The sequence below is a fragment of the Haliotis rubra genome, unplaced genomic scaffold (genome assembly GCF_003918875.1).
Source record: "Haliotis rubra isolate DU_JTF1 unplaced genomic scaffold, ASM391887v1 Scf333, whole genome shotgun sequence".
Lineage (NCBI taxonomy): Eukaryota > Metazoa > Mollusca > Gastropoda > Lepetellida > Haliotidae > Haliotis > Haliotis rubra.
The window spans coordinates 706,401-729,767 of record NW_025767006.1 but is presented as its reverse complement, the minus strand read 5'-3'; the positions used below and the strand labels follow the sequence as shown (position 1 = coordinate 729,767).

General features: G+C 41.2%; 1 protein-coding gene across 1 annotated transcript; it reads right to left on the bottom strand.

Moving 5' to 3' along the window:
• Positions 1–5,648: 5,648 nt before the first annotated feature.
• On the bottom strand, positions 5,649–6,032 carry LOC124284289 (glycine N-acyltransferase-like protein 3). Its single transcript, XM_046720360.1, has one exon. It carries the CDS (start codon positions 6,030–6,032, stop codon positions 5,649–5,651), a length of 384 nt encoding a protein of 127 aa, XP_046576316.1.
• Positions 6,033–23,367: the final 17,335 nt, after the last annotated feature.

Below are 23,367 nucleotides of genomic sequence, written 5' to 3'. Positions count from 1 at the left end.
TCGGTGACAGGAGGCGGCTTGGTATTCTTGTTTCTAAAAACAAACGAAGGAGTTTAGAAAACTTAAGGCTGGATATGATTGATAAAGGAGCTGTGTCTGTCTGTAAGGAGACAATTAGAACTGAGCTGCAGGCAATGGGTTGGCAGAAAAGTCGAGGAATTCCATCACTGATCATGAAACCTGAACAAAGGGAGCGAAGGTTGAACTGTTGCTTACAGCATAGAAATTTTAACTGGGACTATGTGATTTTCTCAGATGAAAGTTGTGTGTGGCTGTTTCCTGATACACTGAAATTCTGGACCAAACAAACTGAAAAACCTTTGTAACAGCGCCCAAAGTACAGTCCGAAAATTAACGTGTGGGGTGGCATATCTGTGTTAGGGGCAAAGCCCCTCTGTGTATTTGAAGGGAATATGAACAGTGAGCTGTAGACAGATATTCTCGAGGGACATTTACTTCCATCTGCTCACGTGTTCTATGGACATTTTTGGATTTTCCAGCAGGACAACGACCCAAAACATCGTTCAAAGCATTCCCAGGCCTGGTTTCGGACCCAAAATAGGACATTATAAGATTGGCCAAGCTATAGCCCTGACCTAAATCCAATAGAAAATGTTTGGGGACTTATGAAGAAAAGTGTCAATAAGAAAAATCTGACAAATATTGCTGAAATGAAAAAAAAGGGTCCGATATTGGGACAGCATGGACCACGACTTTCTAACTTTTTTGATCAGTAGTATGCCCCGCAACATTGAAGCCTGCATTGCTGCCCATGGTGACTTGACAACATACTAACTGTACACCTGTCTTTGAATCTGGGTTATGTTCTGCTAATATTCACATTTCATACGTGAGTAATGAGTGAAAAAAATTCAAAAATAACAATCTTAAATTCTCAATAATTTCTGGTTGCACTGTATATGTGCGCTATACAAATATCCTATGATAAATAATTATAATAATAATAAATTATTTACAGACCTCCGCCATATAGCTGGGTGCGGCGTAAAACTAAACTCACTCACGATTCTGTTGATTGCCTCTGTATATAGAACTCATCTGCTACAGAAGCCAGTTCCAAGCAATTTGTGGGGGACACTGTCAGTTCATAATTCGTTCGTTCGTATTATTCGTTAAGTACATTTTCTGTTCCAACAGATAGTTCCCGGCAAAGACTTGGTGTTTTCTTCACTTTTGAATAAGTATTTTGTTGTTAATATACGCATTAGAAAATGTCTTTACAAAATGTTGTTTAACGGAATGAGAATTAGAACCCGGATGATGCATACAGCAACAAACCAGTCTTGTGCCTATAAAATGAACTGAAAAGTGGTAGCCCCTGACCTCTTGTATGTAAGAATCTTGCGCTTATGTATTGCGTTTAAAGTCAAAGGAAACGAGACAGTTTTAAGTATGATAAAACTTTGAAACTTTAATGTCAAAACAAAACTTCTCTTAAGTTGAAAGTAACATACAGAGAGTCGACAAACACAGTCAATATCGTGCACTTCTGCCCAGTACTTGGATAACAGCTTCCAGTCTTCGTCCCGTACCCCTCACCAGACGTCGAAATTGCTCTATGGGCAGGTGCTGCCACTCTTCATGTAATGCTACTTTCGGTTCCCGCAAGTTCTGTGGAGGAGGATCCCTGCGTTGTATCAGGCGGTCCAAAATGTGTTCGAGGGGATTGAGATCTGGACCCATTGTTGGCCATGGGAGGTGAGTCAGTGCATTTTCTGAATTACCTGGGTCACAGCTCGTGAACGATGTGGCCGAGCTTTATCATCCATGAATATTGGCCTGGTTGCAAGTGGTTGATTGTCAAAATGGGGCACAACACCTGGATCAAGCACTTCCTGTCAAATGAGAAGCAACCCCATACCATATTCGATCCACCTCCATATGGTGCCGTCGGCATGATGTTTCTAGATCTATAAGCTGTATCCGGACGCCACCAAACTCTGACTCTGCCTTCCACAACACGCAGGAAAAAAATGCTCTAGTCTGGCAAATGGACTCCAAGACCTCGAGTTCAACCCTTGTTTCTAGACTAGACGGAACCGCTTGTGGCTGTCTGTCATTTGGGGTCGATTGATGACTCTTCTGGACCTCATTTCAGCGGGCTTCAGACAATTTCTCACTGTTTGGTGGCTGATCTGACGATGAGGAAGCCATTGGCGTTTCCGGGTTGCACTTGAAGCAAGGGGATGCCACCTTTTCAGCCTTAGCAATGCTTTGCCGTCACTGACTGTGGTTTTAAGTGGTGTGCCTAAAAGTTTGCGATTCTTTACGTCATTAGTCTGTGCATTTCTCACCAGGCGACTTATTGTGGAGTAATGACGCCCGGTTCTTCTACCAATCTCCTTGAAAGAAAGAGTGAGTCAGTTTGGTTTTACGCCGCTTTTAGCAATATTCCAGCAATATCACGGCGGGGGACACCAGAAATGGACTTCACACATTGTACCCATATGTTGAAAGAAAGACCTGCCCTATGGAGACCAATAATCTGCCACTTGACTACTTCTGGTATTCTTGCATCTGGGAATCTGCGTTACAATAGAATAAACGGCCAGAAAAACAGTTTTATAGGCGACATTCCTCACATGAAAATACTGCAAAAATCATGGAGTGCGGGTTGTTTCGATTTGGAGACCATTTTCTTTGCGAAAACATATTACCTTTAACACCAAACCCTAGCAGAATGGTTATAAACAACAACCCATTCGGGCGTTTTCTATATGCCAACGTAACCAGAGTTTTAATATTGGGGTGCAACACCTTTTTCCTGTGTATATTCAGATAATCTATATTATAATATTCATTCTTGTTTATTGTGGTTACGTTGACAATAACGAAGTCTACTGTGAATATGTTTAGTCATATTTTACTGACCACTAGACCTTTACATATTACACAGAATTGATAGTTATCGTGACACTTAGCAGTAAGCAATGTTAATTTTAAGTCATATGTAAGAAATAATAAACACTAAATAAACTTGATGTTCATTGTACTCATTTACCCAGCATGTATATATGTATATCACGCAAATTGCCGCCATTTTTATTAAGTCCGCTGGCTGTCATTCTGCTGTTCAGAGAATGCACCGCGCACGCACAGTTATAATTACACTACGCATTCTACACTGACAACTATTAATATCTCACATTCAGTGTTTGCGTGAACATCTGGTATAGACAAGCGTTCATTTTGTGGTGGCAATTGTACAATCTACTGCTTATAGCAGAGAGAAAGCGTTTGTCGCTTTTACTGGGTTACAGGTGTATTGCAATAACAGTTTATTCATGATGAGAACCGGTTTACAGTTGGTCTTCGGCAACCCATGCTTGTCGTAAACGGCGACTGACGGGATCGGGTGGTCATGCTCGCTGGCTTGGTTGACACATGTCATCGTATCCCAATTGCGTATATCGATACTCATGCTTTTAATCCCTGGGTTGTCAGGCCCAGACTCGATTATTTACAGACCGCTGCCATGAAGCTGTAATATTTGCTGAGTGTGGCGTTAAACTACAAACAATTATTGGTAATGAAATATCTAAATTACGTAATCAATATAAATTCTTTTTACAATAAATATCAAACTCAGTTTCAATGGGGCATAGTAGATGTGAGTGTATTAGAAACACATTCATACACACACACACACACACACACACACACACACACACACACACACACACACACACACACACAAGCCAAACAATAAATGTTCTTCACTGAAGGTGATTCTGACTTCTGTATAATTTCCAATCCATTCTAATAGCTTTTCCCATATATCAACAGAATATAAACATTTACATAAGATATGTGAAATTGTTTCATTTGGTTCGTTACAGAAGGTACAAGCTGCTGATGGTACATACCCACTCCTAAATAAATAACTGTTTGTACACCGGATGTTGTATAAAACTTTCAACTGAAACCATCTTAATTCACTACTTTGAGTACATCTTTTACCATCAAATTATACTTTTTTCCATTCTGAATCAGTATATGTTTGCCCTAGGTAACTTTCCCACTTTCTGTAGGTCTTAAGTTTTGTAAAATTAGGCTAATGCAGAATTTTATAAAGTACCTTACATCCAGATATATTATGTATTTTTGAAATTTTGAATGGCAATATTGGTCCTTGAAAAGTTTCTCTAAATGATTCTTATTAATATTTTGTAAATAACTCAACATAGCTTGTTGAATACCTTGATAGATCACGAAATTGGTTCTAATTCTATTTTTTTTAACATATTCAACAAACTCATATATATTCATCATAAAGTTTACCATGTTCATTAATAAAATCATTCAGAAATGTTATACCCTTTTTATGCCACTGTGCAATATATATGGGCTTACCATCAATTTTTATGGAATTCATAATGTCTTCAATATTTGTTTCTTACGTGTCAAAAACAACTCAGGTATAAGCTCCATAATAGTAGTATATCTTTCCAAAAAGTGTTATGAATATTTGGAGCAATATTTTCATAAATACATGAACTATCAGCCAAAGTCATGACATTTGTATTCACTACAGTTTAAAAAAAAATATCATTGCCCACTTGGATTTACTAGTAAATCATCCATCCTAATTTCTGAGCTGCAATTACTTTTTCTACAATAGGTACACTTTTGTCACCACATTCTGGCTGTAGTGACTTTACCTTCCTCTTTATCTGGTCTGGTTTAAACTTCCAGACAAATTGAAAACATTTTTTCTGAAAATTTTCTATTATATGTTTTGGCGTAGTAGGTATACTGCAGAAGCGGTGATAAAGCTTGGGTAGAAGCAAAGATTTTAATACTACCTATCTGCCAATCGGAGTTAATGTTCTCTTTGCCCAATTTTCTTTTTCTATCTATCTTAACAAATTTATTTGTGTAATTTAGGCTAAACATATTCCACATCAAACTCTATGCCGAGTAGCTTAACTTGTGTTTGTGTCCAGTCAAAATTCCAATCCTCACATAGATATGTCTTGACGATATGATGTCATGAAACGATTCAATGGGGTTTTCTATACTAAAATAATGCACAAGCTTCATGGTGTACGAAAACACTGTTTTGTGGACTGATCTGCTGGTACAAACAGTACGTCTATGTTGGTATATGCTACCACTCTTATTTTGCAAGCTCTACATATCATAAAACGAATTATTTCATGTTTCTCATGTACATATGTTCAATATATACTTCTCATCAAAGGTTTAGACTCACTAGTGTAAACAATTATAGCCACTTACGTCAGGCAACTGTTCTAAACTAAATTTTGAAAAATATGCCATACTGTTTAAAGGTACTGTTTACACATGAACTGATGTATAGTCAAACAAATTCGCAACGTTGATTAACGTTGACAAAGATTATTGTCATAAGTTCAGTAAATGATGATATATTTCGAAGTATAATACGCCCTTAATAATTATACCGTCAGCACAGGGCATGCTTACCCTTTTAGCTTATATCTATTTTAAGATCTGTTCCGTCGGATAATCGATATTCTTTATTTACAAACAGATAATCCGTTTTTAATTCAGTATGTCTTTATTTGACTATGTCCAATCACAGATGCACATACGTGCAGTCTGTAATGTTTGAGAAACAGACTGACAGATCCTTGATATGCATTTTAGTCATCACAAAATATCCAATCAAATGACGTATCTGGAATAACCTCAAACCCAATGGCTTCGTGCATCTTGATAGACGCTGTATTGACACGTTGTATCATGACAAACACCTCCTTCTTTTTTTGCAGATGTTTTAGAGCGAGCTGGGACATGGCCACCTTTCCGTACCCATTGCCTCGGTGTTCTTCCAGCACGTACAGCACCCCCAGACACCCGTAGTGATAGGTGAGGGCGTATCCTAGCAGCGCCCCCTCCCGGTTGTACAGACACGTGGAAGGAAGTGTGGTTATTAAGTGCTTGATGTAGGCTTCGGACACGTCCCCATAGCGTAGTACCCACGTGGAATTCACCCGAGCAGCTTGATCCGCCGCCAAGCTGGACATGCTACATTCTTCAGGAATAGGCCTTTTAGAACAATGATTATCATATATCAATCTTCGAGTTATCCGAATTATCTCGAACCTATAGACACAGCCGATAAAAAGGGATAGACAGGGCTCAAACTTTAACTTCGAGACAACAGTTACTGCGGCACATCAAAGATGAACAAAACGGCGTTTGACCGTAGCTAAATGTAGTAAACTACGGTTATAGCGAACTTAAAGGGGCCACTTCTTTATTTCATTATAACAGCAGTTCGTTCTACGCACTTCGATTAAAATATACAAATTGAACGTAGCAATGGAATAGTTTGCAATAACATTTCGTTATAAGTGTGTTCGCTATCAAACGTAGTTAACTATCGATCTAACTTGAATTTTAATTTTGACAATATTATCTCTGAAGCACCTTTATGAAGACAGATTCACCATTTACCATGTCAAAGTTATTAATGAATCGTATGGTAGATCAGGATTGTCAACAATGTATTTTAAAAACATTCTATAGAAGTAGCAAATGTTCTTGTACGTCTACCAAGCCTAGAAGTCCTTTGGTACAAATATACCTGAGCTTCAGTGTATGTTGCGTGAGCCTGAGTAACGTAACGTCAGTGTGGAGAAAGGTGGGTACCCGGTAGAGTTGAATCACTTCTGACAGAACTGGCACTAGACGTCGGTCCACACCTGACAAAGTGAAAGCATGTTTCGTGTAAGAGCCAGGATGTATGCACGTCACTGTAAAAGAGCAGTAATCTAGATGGCGATGTTAAACGCCATTTCACCTTGCCTCAGATTTTCTGCGTTGAGTGTTCGATTGTTTATTGTGTAATGCCCACTCAGCAATATTCCAGCTAAATGGCGGCGGTCTGTAAATATTCCAGTATGGACCACACAATCCAGTGATCAACAGCATGAGCATCGATCAGGACAAATGGGATACGATGACATGTGTCAACCAAGTCAGTGAGCCTTACCACCCGATCCCGTTAGTCGCCTCTTACAAGCATGGGTTTCCAAAGACCAATTCTAACCCGAATGAAGTAAAAAGAAAACGCAAACGACAATATGTCTTACATTCAAATCGTTTCCCCTTGGACCAGTCCAGGTTGTGTAGAAGGCCTCTCAGTGCTTCGACGTCAGTAGCGTACAGGTTCACAAGCGGCTCTCGATACTCCCACTGTTGACAGTCAAATGTTGTAAATCATTTACCCCAATGGAAATATCAGAACCTTTTTCATAGCTAGTGTATCTTGAATTATTTGGAAAGTTTCTGTTGCTATGTCACACACACACACACACACATACACGCGCGCACGCACGCACGCACGCACACACGCACGCACGCACACACACACCGCACACACCGCACACACACATGAATCAACAAAGGTCAGCTAATTGTGAAATGACAAAATAACAATTTATAGGTGTATGGAAATTGTTTAATTGAGCTAAACTGCACAGGTACCTAGGAATAGAGGCGGTGTAGGATAGAAATTACACATAGCTTAACCTTTTATGTTTACACTGACAAAAACGTGAAATACCTGCAAGTCATTATCCTTCGCACGAACAACCATCGCCCTGCAATCCGGCCATCTGTCCACAACGAATTCGTAATCTGTTATACGGTGTTCCAGTGCGGCTTCCACTTCTCCCGCAATCTGAAACGAGAACGGGACAAGGCATCTCTGTTTAAACCATACTCGCCCTCGGCATCGACGTCTTTGACGAAGACTTGTTCATGGTATCTTTCACAGTTATTAGGACTTGATACTGACGGCAGATCATGCAAAGCGCTATAGCCGGGTGAGCTAATACAATAAGGTCACCTTAATCCACCTGTGAGATGTCTTGAGTACTTCAAGCATTTGTGTCAGCTGAGTTTCAACGAGTTTAACCGCCATTTTGGTTGACATGATCTTGAGTGACTTGATATCTCTTCGTAACGCGCATGTGAGGTATTTTTCCTTATTTATATATGTGCATACTGTTGTCCTCATTTCTCCCTGTTCATTGGCTCACACTCAGCGTTTATGGGACATTATTCTTTCACGGTGATCAGTGACAATGGATTTATGTTGCCTACGTTTTTTCATAAAATGCATGCCCAGTATATCACTGAGCAAACCTCGTAGCCGATATCTGCAGAGAAAATACTTAAAATCCAAAAAGAGCTCAGAACGAATGTCAGCCAAGAACTTGTCAAATAACTCTAGACTAAAGTTGAAATCCTCTTGTAATATATTTCCCAGTACCTAGAACAGAGACTACCTTTTACCCAGTGCATGAATACACAATGTCATTTAGGAAGTCGTCAAATGACACAGATGAGAAGGTGTAATCCAAAATATATTAAACATATGTGACATTACCTAGTGCATTTGGGGAAAAAACCCCAACCCATCGGTATATTTCAGAAACGCAGGGATACTTGTGCGAGATAAGTGCATTCCGATTGATGTCCCAGTGGTTATACTAAATTCGTATTCTGTCTCAGAATTCGCCTTCTGCTTCAGAAGCTATGTGAGGTACGATATTGGGCTTTATTCCACACCAGACACTTTCATGATGCACGTGCGGCGTTATCATTACTCCTGTCTATGGATGAGTGTGCACTCGATTGTGGACTCCACATAATGTCTCAGTATCAATATGTTAATACAGTACCAATATGTTAATATATACTATTCACACTTTGCTAAGGATGAAATCATTGCTTCAACAGAAAACTATGATGTGGGGTCTAATTTGGTTTAAATATCTAAGCTTATTGTAAGCATGGATCCTAGGTTTCCCATACCTGCTATTGACAGGTGTTGTGTACTTATCAATGACTCGTTCCATGATTTGCAAAATGTTTGATTGGTGCCATGAAACCATTTTTATGGTTACTCTTGTATCAAGTGCATAAGGTTAGAATAAAGTGGCTGTTTGCCTAAAGAGGGGTTACCATATCATTATTTATCTAGTTTTAAAAGGATAAAAAAAAAATCAAATTATGAATCTATGTTTAAGTAAAGTTGGGAATTTTTGTCATCCTTAGCAAAGTGTGAGTAGTATATAATCAATAATCAATAGCAAATGACCCGTGAAGAACCCGGGCTAGAATTGGTCTTCAGCAACCGATGCGTGAAACTGGAAGTTCTATGAGTTCTTGAACCGACATGAGCAGCTGAGTTTTGGATGTTTTGCAGTTTGGAAAGAAGTGAATCCTGTAATATCGTAGAAAAGGGAGTTGCAATAGTCCAATCGAGATATGACAAGTGTTTGAATGAGAATCTTGGTTGTTTGGGTATCTAACAGGTAACGGGATCGGGTTGTCAGGCTCACTGACTTGGTTGACACATGTCATCGGATCCCAATTGTGCAGATCGATGCTCATGCGTAAAAGGCGACTGACGGGATCGGGTGGTCAAGATCGCTGATTTGGTATCTATACTGTGTACATCGATGCTTATACCGTTGATCACTTGATTGTCTTGTCCAGACTCAATTATTTACAGATTGCCACCATATAGCTGGAATGTTGGTTGTGCGGCGTGAAACAACCAACCAACCAACCAACCAACCACTTCTTTGGGGATATTAGAACCGTAATGTATAAGTACATATATTTATGTATTTCATACATTACTATTCAGTTCTTTTATTTCCACTTTTAGGTTTCACTTTACCACTCATTTCAGAACATATTAATACACATATGTGCATATATATGTGCATATAGATGCACACAAAATTGAATTGTTTTTTTAGATGTCATATCTAAAGCAGTACACAGGATTACTGAAAAGCATATGTAGAGACGACCAAAAGGCATGAAAGTCTGCTTGTTGACAGTTTGAGAATGCTGTAAATTTGTTGTTTGATAGTATCTATATAATTCGGGCTGTAAAGGTTTAAAATTTGGTTTGACTTTCTTAATAATACATCTGTAAAGCATATATTTTGTTATAAGAATAATTGCATTCAACGGGTCATTATTCATACAATTAAATCCAAATAATATATTCTCTTTATTGAATTCCATGTTTCTTTCAGTATGTTTTGCAAGCAATTCTGAAAGTTGTCTCCATATGTTTTTTGCATACTGACAGGCATTTAAAACATGTACAATGGTTTCAAGTGGGTAATTAATAATAAATAATAATAATAATGGATTTGTGTAGCGCCTAGTTTCCACTATATGGTGCTCAACAGAGCTGTAAGAAAGAGTGTTGAAGATTAGAAAACACACTGAGTTATAGCAGTGTACACAGTAGTATTAGAGTAGCTTTGCGGAGGCAGTTTGGAAAGATGGGTTTTTAATGCTGTTTTGAAGGCAGACTCTGATGATAATAATCTCAAGGTTATTCCAAAGGGTTGGAGCTGCTGCTGCGAAGGCTCTCTGTCCCATGTTAGTTCTTGAGCTTGGTTAATATAAGTTAGACTGAGGTTGTCCATGGAACGAAGTGGAGGTGCTGGAATGTGTTGACTGATAAGGTTTCCGAGGTAATCTGGTGTGGCCAGGTTGTAGATACAGTTGTGTCCCAAGTATCTTGTATTGGATCCTGTACTGAACTGGAAGCCAGTGGAGGGAATACAAAATGGGCGTGATATATTCAGTTCTATGAGTTCTTGAAACGACATGAGCAGCTGAGTTTTGGATTTTTTGCAGTTTGGAAAGAAGTGATCCTGTAATATTGTAGAATAGGGAGTTGCAATAGTCCAATCGAGATATGACAAGTGTTTGAATGAGAATCTTGGTTGTTTGGGTATCTAACAGGTAACGGATTTTGTTGATGTTAAGGATATGGTAGTAGCAAGATTTGCTGATGGTTTGACCTGCTCGTCAAGTGTCATTGTAGACTGAACAATCACATCTAGATTTCTGGCTGAAGTACGTGGTTTTACTTTGTCATTACCAATGATGAAAGAAAGATCAGATTGTAAGTTCTGGAGTTGTTGCTTTGACCCTTCAAGAAGAAACTCTGTTTTGTTGTCGTAAGGTTTAAGGTATTTAACTGTCATCCATGTTCTAATATCTGTCATGCACAATTCAAGTCTTTGAATACCACAAGGTGCTTCCAGGTGTTTGATGGATACATATATCTGATTGTCATATGCATAGATGTGGAACTTGAGTCCATGGTTCCTGAAAATGTCTCCAATAGGCAGAATGTAGGGGCTGAAAAGCCATACACCATTTGTCTGGGTGTTGAGGACACATCACCGATCTTGACAGGTTGGGTATGGTTGCAGAGGTACGAGCGTATCCACCCCAGCGCTGTTCCTGTGAAGCCAAGTCTTGTCTGCAGCCGATACAGGAGGACACTGTGGTTCACAGTGTCAAATGCTGCAGAGAGATCGAGGAGAACAAAAAGTGTGATGTTCTGCTACTCCATTGCTAACATGTGATCATTGTGAACACATACCAGTGCGGTTTTAGTACTGTGCTTACTTTTATAGGCAGATTGAACTGTTTCTAAGAGCTGGTTGCTTTGGAGATGGTCGAATAGGCCTGCTTTGAACAATTATTTTCAAGGCATCTTGAAATAAATGATGGATTTGAGACCGGACGAAAGTTTTTCATCTCATTTGGGTCAAGGTTAGATTTTTTAAGAACAGGAACAGATGCATGCTTGAAGCTCTTTGGCACTTTACCAGACACCAGGGGTGTGTTGATAATATCTAGTATGGGTGCAGCGATGTGCTGAAGTACCAGCTTGAGAAGCAATGTTGGTCTCACATCCAGAGCAGATGATTTAGAGTTGGATTTATGGACACATTGTAACAGTTCTTCTTTTGACGCACACTGAAGACAGCCCAGGGCATCACCATTGAAAGAATGTTCCTCAGACGCTACAACAAGATCCCTATTTCCCGCCTCTAGACCTGAGCGAAGATTTTCAATTTTAGCATTAAAAATATTTGCAAATCTGTCTGCTAGTGCAGATTGGTTTTCATGTTCAGGGAAACATGGCTTTATTTTGCGCAGTAGCAGGTTGTTCATCATTGTGAACATCTGTTTGAAGTTAGTTCTGTTTTCTTCATGCTGTTTCATAGAATTGTTGTTTTGGCACTGATAGGGCCTTGTTAACTTCATTGCAAGCTTCCTTGTACAGTTGTTGATGAATTTCTAATTTTGATGAACGCCACACTTTTTCAGCTTTAAGTCTGATCTTTTATGTCGTCATTGTACCAACCCGTGTGAGGACGAACTACAACCGTCCATGTCTTAAGTGTAGCATGTCAGTCAAGAATATTTGCTACAGATTGATTGAACACTTCTGCCTTCTCATCAACCCCAGTAACCTGAGAGCCAGAAAGCATCAGTTCAGCACTAAAACATACATTATTATGATTGTATGTTTGTTTGGGCGGCGTTAAACATCAAACCAACCAACCTACCATAGAAAGTCGACTTATCCAAACATCAATTCGACTTACTATCTGGCAATAACATCCTCATCGTAAATTACCCTCTAGGAATAAAATAAATGGCACATCTAAACGCAAAAAGGAACGAAAAACTCTAGTTTATTCAGAGAAGCTAACATTGCAAACAATTGACTCGTTTTGTAGTGGTGACGTTCATAGGTGAAGTGAGTGTTAAGGTTATGGCATACAATCCTCAAGAAACGCATAACAACTGAGCAGAATGTCAATATTAACCTCTAAATATGCAATAACATCCTCATTGACTGTATCAGAATTTGAATCTGACGTTGAGGTACTGCGTTACATTCTAGACGGAGGACCTATTCCAATACATCATGATTTTTACTGGAGGATCTTCCTGGCGTATTTTGCAACCCACAACGTCCCACAACGCCATTTGTGCTGCGTTGCGCACTGTGGATTACAATTGACGTTAGGCGATGAAGGACATCATTAGTTTAAACTGGTGAACTCTGCTATTAACGACATATTTGGTTACGTTCATATAATTGAAAGCATCTAGCCCTGAGCAACGACGACGAGTTCAGTGCTTTCAAGACATAAGTCAGATGCTATTGAGGCATGGTTGTGCGTGTGCGTGCACGCGTTGGGATTCAGATGCAAAAGAGCGAGTGAGTATGGTTTTACTCCGCTTTTAACAATATTCCAACATCACGACAGGAGACAACAGATATGGGCTTCACACATTCGGCCCATGTATGAAATCGAACCTGGGTCTTCAGCGTGACGAGCGAACGCTTTAACCACCGGACCACACAGTGAACATACTTGATACATCACATATATAGTATGACCAGAAATTATAGAGAATTTTAGGAATATGTTTAATTGGATTTCTAGTATAAACAACCTTGACCAGCTATCAAGTGCTTGGTTTCATCCAGGAGAGACAACTCCGTTAATCCTTTTTCATTAGTTTGTGAAGAGTTATCCCCCTTTGTTTACTTGCTAGCAGACGACATTTTCAGTGATCCTCAGTATGGATGATTTAGAGAAGAGGAAGTTGATTTTAGAGTATTACAACAAGGACATCAGATCAGCTAAAGTGATTTCAAGTAGAACAGGCATTACTTTGTCCACTGTTTATCGTGTTTTAAAAAATATTGCAAATGGATATGGCATTGAGCACCAGGTAGGCGCAGGTATGCCCAGAAAATTGACTGTCGGTGACAGGAGGCGGCTTGGTATTCTTGTTTCTAAAAACAAGCGAAGGAGTTTAGAAAACTTAAGGCTGGATATGATTGATAGAGGAACTGTGGCTGTCTGTAAGGAGACAATTAGAACTGAGCTGCATGCAATGGGTTGGCAGAAAAGTCGAGGAATTCCATCACTGATCATGAAACCTGAACAAAAGGAGCGAAGGTTGAACTTGTGCTTACAGCATAATAATTTTAACTGGGACAATGTGATTTTCTCAGATGAAAGTTGTGTGTGGCTGTTTCCTAATACACTGAAATTCTGGACCAAACAAACTGAAACACATTTGTATCAGCGCCCAAAGTACAGTCCGAAATTTAACGTGTGGGGTGGCGTAACTGTGTTAGGGGCAACGCCCCTCTGTGTATTTGAAGGAAAAATGAACAGTGAGCGGTACATTGATATTCTCGAGGGACATTTACTTCCATCTGCTCACGTGTTCTATGGAAATGTTTTGATTTTCCAGCAGGACAACGACCCAAAACATCGTTCAAAGCATTCACAGGCCTGGTTTCGGACCCAAAATATGACATTATTAGATTGGCCAAGCTATAGCCCTGACCTAAATCCAATAGAAAATGTTTGGGGACTTATGAAGGAAAGTGTCAATAAGAAAAATCTGACAAATATTGCTGAAATGAAAGAAGAGGTGGTCCGATATTGGGACAGCATGGACCACGACTTCTTTGATCAGTAGTATGCCCCGCCGCATTGAAGCCTGCATCGCTGCCCATGGTGAACTTGACAAAATACTAACTGTTCACCTGTCTTTGAATCTGGAGTTATGTGTTATGCTAATATTCACATTTAATACGTGAGTAATGAGTGAAAAACTTAAAAAATTACAATCTTTAAATTCTCAATAATTTCTGGTTGTACTGTAATAACATCATAACCCTGTCTGGTGTGGAATAAAGCGCAATATCTTACCTCACATAGATTCTGATTGGGTCACGAGCGGACAATTATTTTTCCATGTAGCCCGCTCACAGTCGGAATACGAATTTAAGGCACGCGCTGGGACATCAATCGGAACACATCTTAGATCACTTATCACACTCGCATATGTATTGCTGCGTTTCTGAAAAACACTGACGTTTTCTTTCAAATGCACTAGGTACAAGGTAGTTTCTCTTCCAGACACTGCGAAATAAATTACTCAAGTCTAGAGTAATTTGGCAAGTATATATTGCCTCAGCTCCAGGCTGACATTCTATTCTGAGCTTTTTTTGGATTTTTTTCCTATTTTTCTCTTCAGATATCTGTGTGTCGTCTGCTACGAGTTTTGCCGAGTGAAAAAAAACCTCCTATGTAATTTGTGGGGGTTCAGCATGATTAGATTTTACAAATTGGGAAAAATGTATGAAAAAATAGGATTTTCCCCTCAAAATGCAGATATTTTGTTATTTTCTCGGGAAAATAATGATCACTGAGCGGAGAACTTACATAAGTTAGAAAGCCTATGTCCCTAAGTATAGATTTGTTTCCATTTGATATGCAAATCTCAATTAAAATGGACTTTTAATCAGGTTTATGACGCAGGTCCCCCTTTTCACTAAATGGCAGCCTTTCAGTAAAAAATAACCATCACCCTCTGAAAACAATGCCCCAGCTCAGATTGTAAGCTTGAAGTAGGTTATGTTAGGATAAAATGTGTTCAGTATTGAATTTCCCACATTTTGATATGTAATTTGGGGGGATTCAGCATGATTAGGTTTAAAAAAATTAGGGAAAATGTATGAAACAATACGATTTCCCTTGAAAATGCAGACATTTTGTTATTTTCTGAGACAAATAATGATCACAGAGAGAGATCTTACAGAAATTAGAAAGCCTATGTCCCTAAGTATACATTTGGTTCCATTTTATATTCAAATCTAAATTAAAATCGACTTTTACTCAGGTTTATAACCCAGGTCCTATTTTTCTCTAAATATGTTCAATATTGAATTTCACACATATTTAGTTCGCACTTGTTACTATTGTTTCCATTTACGTCAATGTTTAATTATATGTTCACAGTTCTTCCAGTTCGCACCATGTGGAATATTTTCGTTACAGTATCAAAGAGTTTGGACCTTAAAACTGCAAAAAAATATTTTCTTGTTTTCATGCCATTGTTTTCAACTTAAATACAATGAAACATAATTTGTCAAAGATTCCACAAAGAATCATCTACGGAGAAACCTGGAGGCAGAGAATCACTACATTTCTTTACAGTAGGTAGACGTGTATATGTCAGATAAAATATTGCCTGAAACACTGGCATCTGATAATGTCAACCTGAAGAACCAACTTGATTCCAAAACCGAACAACAGAATATCAAAAAGAAGATGACTGATATGGCTTTGTTCATGAGAGAATAAATACGAAACTGTTTTCAGGACAGTTTTGACAACATTGATAGACAAGAAGTTCCATCTGGAGCAATTGTCCAGCCATCATCTATGTCATGCACACCTCCAAGACCTGTACTAGTCACTTTCAACAGAGAGAAAAGGCATGGTATTGAGCCTTTTAGCAAGCTTCTAACCATCTACACTGTTGGAAAAAAGAAGTGTCCCCCTCCCGTGAAACCTGATCTCATTTTTTCTCAAACTCCCCATGGCTCAACCATCTCAGCACAACAACACAATCTGTAATGGATCCTCGCTAGAAACCTTGAAACATCTGATCAGGTAGTAAAGTCATGGACAATATACTGTGAAGAGAAGAACCTGAAAACTGACAATTTAGGCTATTTACCTACAATCAATGCTCCAGAAACAGAAATGTCGACAGTGTCAGAGATTCTTTGACAGTCCATTGCTATTCAAACATCGTTTGAGTTGCAGAAAGTTGCAGTGGTTTTGGATCAAGTCCTATTTGCAAAGGCAACTGAGATAGTATGGAGAGTCAATAAACACTTCAGAAATGTTGTGGTATTGAATGATGGGCAACTTTCACACACTTTGCAATTTGATGTCAATTATTGGAAAGATGCTGGACTTCAGGACTTTATTGCAGAGTCAGGAATAGTTGCTGAAGGATCGACCAAGAGTATAAGAAGGCAAGCACTACAACCGAGCTGTTCGTCTTCACAAACTTACTCACGAAGCAATGATGAGATTGATTAGGCTGGAATTCGTGGAATGGCTTCAGCAAACACACCCTGATGTTCAACAACTTGAACTTATACTTGGAAAAATAGGTGAGCTCCATCAATGTAGTCATGAAACCCAAAGAGAAATTCTTGAGAGAAGTTCCTGGATGACATTTAAATCTGCAAATTGTTCACAATGTTTTGCGCCACGAAAGGGGACACCTGGCAGGATTTTGAATGACCAATATCGGTTTGGTGGAAATCTGGCTTGCAGATAGAGAAAGCAATTGGTACCTCCACCTCGCTTGCATTCGTGACATTATTCCTTGGTGCATTGTCATGAACAAAACAAACTATGCAAGATATTTTCCTGTTTACTATGCACACATGACTCGGCTCTAAGAAAGATCTCCAGAATTGCACAGCCATTTCCATAACAGAGGATTTTTAGTTCAGCTTAGCAATACAAATTCTTTTGGACGATTTGCTGTTGACCCTGCCACATAGGAAACAGTCAACAAAGATACACAAAGGCTTCAGCATGAAAACAGGAACTGTGTCTCGATACTATCTGACAGCAGAGCACAACTTCGTCATCAAGTGTCTTTCGAAACGCAAAACATGTGCCATGCTAACCTGGAGAAAACACGAACACAGGACAAATGTGATGTCCAAACACTTGTTGACATTCTCTGTAGTATTTGGACCAATCCATTTGTTGGAAACCATACAAAACTGATTTTATATCACCAGTCACTCCAGCTACATCAGTAGTATATACAATGGGGGTTTTGGACCAGTTCCAACAAAAAGCCTCTGCAAAGCCTTATTTCACAAGTAAGGCTTTGGTCGGACCCTTAGCTCTTGCTACCATTACCCCTACTATGAAAAAGTTTGGGACGATAGCGGGATGCGAACGCCTAATGTTACACCTTCGAGCCGCGCCACTTAACTGACTGAGCTACCGGGGGTATGGTTGACGCATGTCGGTATCCTGGGGTGCCGCTATGCCGTGTTGACTGGAGGTAACACTGTACCGTACGGTACGATCAATAATTCCGCTCTTACAAACCCCCTACCTGGCCCATCCCTCAAGTAATACAAGTTAGGCTCGTCGGTTTTCATGTCCACTTTATCTATGTTGTAAGTTTTGACTGACCATATAGGATCGGTGGCTCGCTTACGGCTATCACCCTCATGTTCCCCCCGGCTGGTATAGATACCTAACTAGGGTCCTATCTGGTATCTGTTTCTCTTTTCCACGCAATGGAGCAGCCAACTCTGCCACTATTGATTTTAGTTTGATAGCGTCTGCCGGTTTCTTATCAGTGAGCCGGGTGACTTCATGGTTGATTGCTGACACCACCTTAGGGAGCCGTGATACCCATTCAGTCGATCGTTTTCCCGGGTTGGCCATCTCCCTAGCATACTGATGCCCGAATAAGCGCTCAGCCAAAGTCCTATTGAATCTCTCAACTATGGCTTGGCTGCGATGGGCTACAGCCATGCCACGCCTGACCTTTGTATCGTGTTTGTCTAACAGGTGTGACACGGCACCCATGAACTCCGGCCCGGGGTCAACTTGCAGCTCTGTTGGCCACGTCAGCGGACTGCGTTTGTATATGCGTCGAATCCTCTGGCTACCTGGGCAGAATCTTTCGTGGTCAAGGGTTCGGCTTCCTTGTAACGACTGGCCACATCCACGACAGTTAAGGCATACTTGTACCTATTGTCGTGGGGTAGGAACAGTAGGTCTGCCTGGTGAACGCTATTAGGTATGTTAATACCGAACCTCCTAGGCACGTAGCGTGGTGCCGGTAAATAGATCTGCCACAGGGCTTGTTTTTCAAGCCACGCTTTGGCTTCCTCCGGGGGTACTCGCGCCATTTTAGCCAGCTTATCTACAGCGCTAGCTCCTTTCCAGTACCCACGTGGGCTATAGTAAATAGCCTCAAACTTTCTCTGGTTCCGTGACATGTCGCCTACATACACCTATGTTCTTGGTTCAATTTTCTCATGCCCGTACGCGTACGTGTTTATCCCATCAATAGCTATCCAACGTTTAGTGTCCATAGGCGACAGGGACGTCTTGTTTATAGTCAGTCCGTATATCTTATGCCCATCACTTCTAAGTGTGTTCATTTTATGTCTAAAGGTACGGGTCTTGAACAGGGCTTCCTTGAATCTGGCGTGTTTGATGTGTTGTTTAACCACGTACTTCTTAACACCCTTAGCCTTCCGGATCTCACCATTGTCAGCTTTCAGTATGGAGTACATCTTAGGCCTCAAACCTATGTACTCGGCTATGGGCGTGCCAGCACACTCATCCTTCATCTTACCTAGGACCTTTTTATTTACCGTACTGTGTATGGCATGGGCCTTGGGGTAGTCGCTGGTGTCGTACAAATCGAGGTGTTTTTTCATGTCCTCGTACACGTCCTCGGTTCGAATCTCCATCAGCAGGGAATCCGTGTCAGTGTACAGCACTTCACACCTGTAACCGTACTGTTTCTTCAGTTCGTTGTAGTAAAAGTCGTACATCAGGTGTTTGGATAAATCGAGGATGCTCATCCCCACGTAAACAGGCTGGTTGAATTTTATGTGGCTTTTCTTCATGTGTAGGGCAACTAGGTCATCGGTGAATATCTTGCTACGGTTGAATGCCGGACTGGCTATCAGTCTCCTGAGCTTGTCTTCCTCATTCGACCGAACCAGCTTCACGGTCACGCGTTTCCTCAGGTTCTCCATAGTCTTACCAAACACCGAGTTGTTCATGAGCTTGTAGAGGTTTTTCTCAAAGTCACTGGTGGCAAGCTTTCGGAGGTCTGTGTTCATTCTGATGTAAGGCTCCATCCATGGGCTCTGGTCGAACACGAGCACCCTGTGTATTTTGGTCAGCCTCATACCCAACGATATGTACAGCTGTAGGTTGCGATAGTGAACGATGTACTTGGTCTTATTCATTAAGTTAGGCACAAGTTTTTCAACGTCTGCCACCCGCCCACCTAACAAGTTATGTTGGTACTCAGACATCCAGTCTGGGTTAACCCTCATACGTTCGGGGCTAGGGGGTAGCTGTTGTGTGATGTGTGTAATGCCTTGGGGTATTCCAAGTCAACCTCGAGGATATAACCTTTATTCGAATCTGGTGCGATGCTCATAACATCGACCTCCTGTGGCACCCATTCGAATCCCCCTGTGGGTAGATACTGGCTCATAGCCCAGCCGTACAGGTTGTTGGCGTCGAGGTAGAGAATATGATTGGTTGGCTTGCTAGGGTCGTAACCCTTCACATATTGATTATTTGCTTTCGCGTATCGTTTGGTTGCCATGGAGATCCCGCCTCGCAAGCCTTTCTCAATGAATAGGTGCATGTCATAATCTGTGAGTAATTCCAACTTAACTCCGGTCTTTTTCAACAAGGCATCCCACGACAGACCTGGGCTGGTGTAATACCATGCGGGGTCGAGTTTATACTGCTTGAAACATGTCCTCCTAAACGTCTCAAACACGTCGGCTAACAGCAGTACATCTGTCCTCAAGTACAGGTCGTGATAGTCACCTAGGTTCTTACAACCCAGTTTATTCCATACATTAATAGCGTGCGAGTAATCGTCTTGGGATATTTCCGAGTCAGTCAGATTGCTGTAAAATTCTCTGATGGGGGGTAGTCTGGTCTCGGCGAACTTGGGCCAACTATCCATGTACTCATAGGGGTACACACCCTTCCTCATCAGCAGGGGTCTAGTCTCGGCGTCTGTGTATCGATCGGTAATAGGGAAGGTATCGTTGGCCTTGACCAGACTGTCTAATGACGACAATAAAAATTGTACTGAATCTATGAACCTAAGGCCGTTTAAACTGAAGGAGATGTATCTCTCCATGTTGTTGGGGATACACGTTATATTGCCATCGATTTTCGCGATGGCCTGCATGATTAAGTGAGAGTCATATCCTCTCAAGTTGTGAAAGACAACGGGAATGTTTATTGTCTTAGGGTTGATTCTAAGCTTGAGGTTACACGCGCTGTGAGCGGCGCCTCTATACTTACCGGTTACGTGGCAGTGATCTCTCACGGAATCCCCATTCAGTGGTGAGTCACACACGTGGCAGTTAGTGCTACAGGCGTGAGCTAGCCTGTCGGCTTGGGTCATACGCATGGGAGCGACCCTATACAGTGCATTCCTAATAATTTTTTCTTCCTCCTGCAAACACTTAAGAAACCTTTCAGCCGCGTCAGGGCCCCTATACACTACCGGAGCTTTCGTTTGCCCATCACATCGGACGACCACGTATCCAAACCCACAGGCCTCATGCTCCTGTGTTTTGAGTGTGGTTGGGGTACCCCCAACAACCCCGCCTGTGGGTAGAGCATTGGGAGTACCCCCAACAGCCTCAACAGGTTTGACCAAGGCTTCAAAGTCGGCGTATATGATATAAGGCACAGACATTTGGTTCTTGTGGTTGCCGAATTTTAGGATATTGTCACCTTCCTTAGGCATGTCGACTCGTATAGCCGTCTGCCCCACACCTTGGCAATCCTCCCGGTGGGATTCTAATAAATCAGCTCGTGTGAACCCATGTAGGCACCGTTCGCAGAAGTGGGTCTTTTCTCTGTGTGCTGATTGGTCATACAACAGCCTGCTAAAGTGTTTTATCCATGTGTAGTGGTACTTGGCACCTCGCTGGATCATGAATATATTGATAACGCGTTTCCCTCCCTGTCCCCCCAACGGGCTGACTCTGTGCACTATTGTTGTGTTACCTTCGTGCCCAAAGACATTTATAGCTAGATTATTCTGTTTTTCTATTTTAGTGATCTGGGATATGGGGGTTGGTTCATCTATACCATCCCAGTTGAGCCCATCGTCTTGGGGATAGCTAGAAAGCCTGTCTGAATGAGTGTCAGCTGGAAACAAGGCTGACCTGATAGCTACCCTCAGGCAATCGTCTCCTCTATTCTTGACATTGACCATGGCATGTTTTTTCCTATAGTAGGGGGGCAAGTCTAGGTATGACCCACCTCTGAACGGCACGTAGTTAGCTATGTCTAGATAGACATTATCGATTTTATCTACAGCCCACCCGGACCCCAAGTGTGTGTAGCGTTCTAGGTATTCTCGTATCTGCTGAATGGTATCGATTGATGCGTTAATGGTCTCTGTATGCGTGACAACCTCTTGCCTACCTCTGAAGTAAGGCTGAACGTACTCAGTGACCCCTCCCCCCCAACTTGCTTATCGAGCGACATTTTAACTGTGATCTGAAACTTGATACTTCCAAGATCGTTTAGTTCCTGGTTTATTTTATCAGCTATCAGAGGCTTGATATCTGCGATATCTATGTTCCTATCAACATGCATGCGCCAGCCTCTTAAATAATTACCTACAGCGCGCTCAGTGTGCACGAACTGTAGGTCAATAGCTCTATTCTGCCGTAACAGTTGTACAAGCTGTGGTTTTCTCATACGGGAATATCCCCCTAACCCCAAATCCCGTGCCTGAACTTTTAATTGTTTTACAGTGGGAGGTTTTGCTACGGGGGCATGTGATAACAATGCGATTAACCCGGCTCTCCCCAGGTTTGAATAACCCGTGAATCCAAGCTGTTTTGCTTGAGCTTTTAATTGTTTTACCGTAGGAGGGGCTTCTAAACCTAGTAATTTCAACAATGCTGGTTTGGGCATTCGAGAATACCCAATTACACCCTCTGCCTGGCGACCCGCTTAAGTTCACTAACAGTAGTCATAGTTGCGTACACACCTATGAAGATCAATGTCTAATTGGGCCGCCGTGAAAGGTAAAAAATCTAGATACACTTTATCGATTATTCCCTCGGCCCACCCGAACATGCGCCAGTATAGTAGGGTGTTTTGTATTACTTGCAACGAATCGTCAACAAGTATATCTATATCCCCATGTACATCTACTCGCCCCCATCAAAGTAATTCCAAGTGTGCCCAGCCCATGGCACATCAAACCCTACTTTTACCATGATTGTAAACGAGCACCCTTATATAGTTCACTAACAATCATGGGTTTGAGGACACTGATATCTATACTTTTCCCCACATCCATCTGCCAGCTTCTCAGACAACCTTCCTGGGCTCAATTTCTACAAACATAGCTATACGTAGGTGTGTGTATAATCTCTAACTGGGCCACTGTCAAGGGAGGTAACTCCTCCAGCCTTACACTGCTATCTTGAGAAGTTGCCTACGTTCTTTTATGTAGGCCTTTTTATTCGTAGATGAGATGATGTCTGACTACGTTCGCCCGTGAGCTTTTACATAAGCAGTAGTGCCCTTTAACCCCTATGCCACACACAGAACACGCGAAGTTAGGGCTTCCCATGTGGAACCAACAGTACCCCTAGTCCTACATCTCTTATCACAGGGTTCTTTCTTCCCCATAAGTATGTATTCGCATCGGTATGGAGCAGGTCTCATGTTTAGCATACTTATATGAGTACTTAGTCTAATTGTTTTGCGAACCAACGCAGTCGCTGCTATACCCAGCTATGAAGACCAGTTCACGGTCCATTTGCCCCTTGGATGGTGTGTAGTACTGAGCGAGTGTAGGTTTATTGAGTGGTTGCAACTGTTTACCAGTCAA